The following is a 2,681-nucleotide window of genomic DNA, read 5'->3' on the forward strand; positions in this document are numbered from 1 at the left end:
GGTCAACAGCTCACATTTTACAGTGAAGTGACTGAACTTGGGCAAATCTCCCTAATAAAGTGAAGAACAATTCTCCACCTCCTCCTTCTCTCTCTCCTTCTTCATTAAATTAACAACTTAACATTAACTTATACATTTTGAGAAATGAGATCCCTTTCTCATCTTGTAAAATAAATCAGGAATACTTGCTTGCCTCTAGCTTTGTGGAGAACAATGACCAGACAGGAAGGCAGGAACGGAGAGTAAGGAACTGAAGGCAATAGTCTGGTGGAGACTCTACTAAAGCGCATCAGATTATCATTCCTCAAACTCTGAGAACTCAGAACACAGTGTATTTATGATGGTCAAGCTATCATGTGAAAATAAGATACTTAGAACATGCCTCTTTTCTTTGGTCTGCGTAATATGGCACTATTGGTTCAACAAATTTTTTAATTTGTATTTTATTTGAACAGACTAGTTCAACCAGTTGCACTCATGGAGTGTGTCTACTTCAAGTCTACCAGAGATGATTGTTTCAATACTGAGTCAATCCTTACTTGGAGACAGCAGTAACCCACTGCTATGACAAGCAAGCTTGGCAGCAGCTCGCCACTTGCTCCCTGCTTTTCTCTCCATTGTTGCTTTTTCATATGGCTCTGTTCTTCAAAGTAAAACAAGTTCTTTCATTTGTTTTCTGTTCTATACAAATAAGAGGCTGGCACAATGATCTGCTAGGAAGTGTGTCAACATGAAGAGCACATTCTCATTATTGGTTCTCAGGATGGGTTAATTCAAAATCTGCAGGTCTTTTGTTTTCCTTTTGAGCATCTTTTTGGTAATGAATTGGCCACAGACAATTTCCACAATTGTGGCAGGACATCCTCCAAAACCCCAGCTCACTTAATGGCTGAAGTAAAGTCTCAATATTTACAGTTAAATAGGCATTCTTATGTACATTTTTGAAGTATGACCCAGAGGTTGAAACTTGGACATATCCTAGTAGTGTCATAGACTATTACAATAGAAGCATGAAAAATTTTAGATCTGGAGTTCAATTCCTTAACTGGCACAGAGAGGTTAAATAAATTTCATTATTTTCACATAACTGGAAGGTGTCCATGGCAGGGTTCATCTCAGGTATTCAGATTCTCAGATCAGTTCTGCTAAGTTATGAGTCAAGGTTAAGGGAACACCTTAGGGGATAAATATTTACCTCTTAGATGTTCTAAGTGTAAAAATTTGTCTTTTCCTCTGGGTTTCTGGAGTTTCTGTAGCTATTGGTTTCTATGGGAAGATGAATCTTCTGCTAATTACTTTTCTCAGAGCATCCAGAACCTCCTTGTTCCTCAGACTGTAAATGAGGGGGTTGAGCATGGGGGTAAAGATGGTGTTGATCATGGAGAGTATTTGGTCCTGCTCCCAAGTGTGAAAGGAGTGGGGGCTCATGTAAATGATCATGGCTGGTACGTAGTAGAGGCTCACTGCAGCCAGATGAGAAGAACATGTGGCCAGGGCTTTCTTCCTGCCCTCTGGTGAATTCATGCGGAGGATGGTGAGGAAGATGAGTAGGTAGGAAGTCGTGATGAGTCCTAAAGGGAGAAGAATGAACACAATGCAGATGACAGATACCACCACTTCATACAAGGAAGTGTCCTCGCAAGAGAGTTTGAGGACAGCAGGCATCTCACAGAAGAAGTGGTGGATGTCTCTAGAGCCACAGAAGGGGAAGTGCATGGTGTAGAGGGTGTTGACAAGGGAATTGAAGGCACCTGCACCCCAGGACACGAGGGCCATCTGCAGGCAGACTCTGGGGCTCATGATGACTGCATATCTCAGGGGGTTGCAGATGGCCACATAGCGGTCACAGGACATGAGCATCAAAAGGACACACTCACCACCCCCAAGAGCAAAGAAGAAGAAAATCTGGGTTCCACAGCCAACTTTTGAGATGGTTCTGTTTGCAGAGAAAAAGTTGATGACCGTCTTTGGGACCGTTGTGGAAATTAAGGCCAAATCAATGAGAGAGAGATGGCTGAGCAGTTTGTACATGGGAGTGTGGAGGCGGGAGTCCATCCAGATCAGTAAAATAAGGGTCAAATTTCCAGTGATGGCGATGACATAGACTACAATAATGAAGATGACGAAGATGCTGATGTACCACAGCTCTGGGAAAATCCCCAAGAGAAAGAAATCGGTCAATGTTTCATTCCTTCTATCCATGTTCTGATCTCCTAGACTTGAACTAGAGGTTGTGGAGGAAACAATTTAAAAAACAGCTGATTTTGATGAGGGATTCTGGCTTTTATTTTTCTAATAAATTTGTCAAGACACTTCCTTTAAACGTTAGTGCTAGTGTAGAAAAGAAGCAAAGCTTTTTTTTTTTAAAATTCAGTTTTATTGAGATATATTCACATACTGTACAATCATCCATGGTGTACAATCAACTGTTCACAGTACCATCTTATAGTTGTGCATTCATCACCCCAGTCTATTTTTGAACATTTTCCTTACATCAGAAAGAATCAGAATCAGAATAAAAAATAAAAGTAAGAAAGAATACCCAAATCATCCCCCCATCTCATTCTATTTTTTCATTTAGTTTTGGTCCCCATTTTTCTACTCATCCATCCATACACTGGATAAAGAGAATGTGACCCACAAGATTTTCACAATCACACTGTCACCCCTTGTAAGCTACA

At 40.8% G+C, this 2,681-nt stretch overlaps 1 protein-coding gene across 1 annotated transcript; it reads right to left on the reverse strand.

Annotated features, from left to right (window-relative positions):
- Positions 1-1,266: 1,266 nt before the first annotated feature.
- Positions 1,267-2,202, reverse strand: LOC119519791 (olfactory receptor 2T10-like). The gene has a single exon (XM_037817521.1). It carries the CDS (start codon positions 2,200-2,202, stop codon positions 1,267-1,269), a length of 936 nt encoding a protein of 311 aa, XP_037673449.1.
- Between the last annotated feature and the right edge of the window lie 479 nt (positions 2,203-2,681).

Source organism: Choloepus didactylus, chromosome 24, assembly GCF_015220235.1.
Source record: "Choloepus didactylus isolate mChoDid1 chromosome 24, mChoDid1.pri, whole genome shotgun sequence".
NCBI lineage: Eukaryota > Metazoa > Chordata > Mammalia > Pilosa > Megalonychidae > Choloepus > Choloepus didactylus.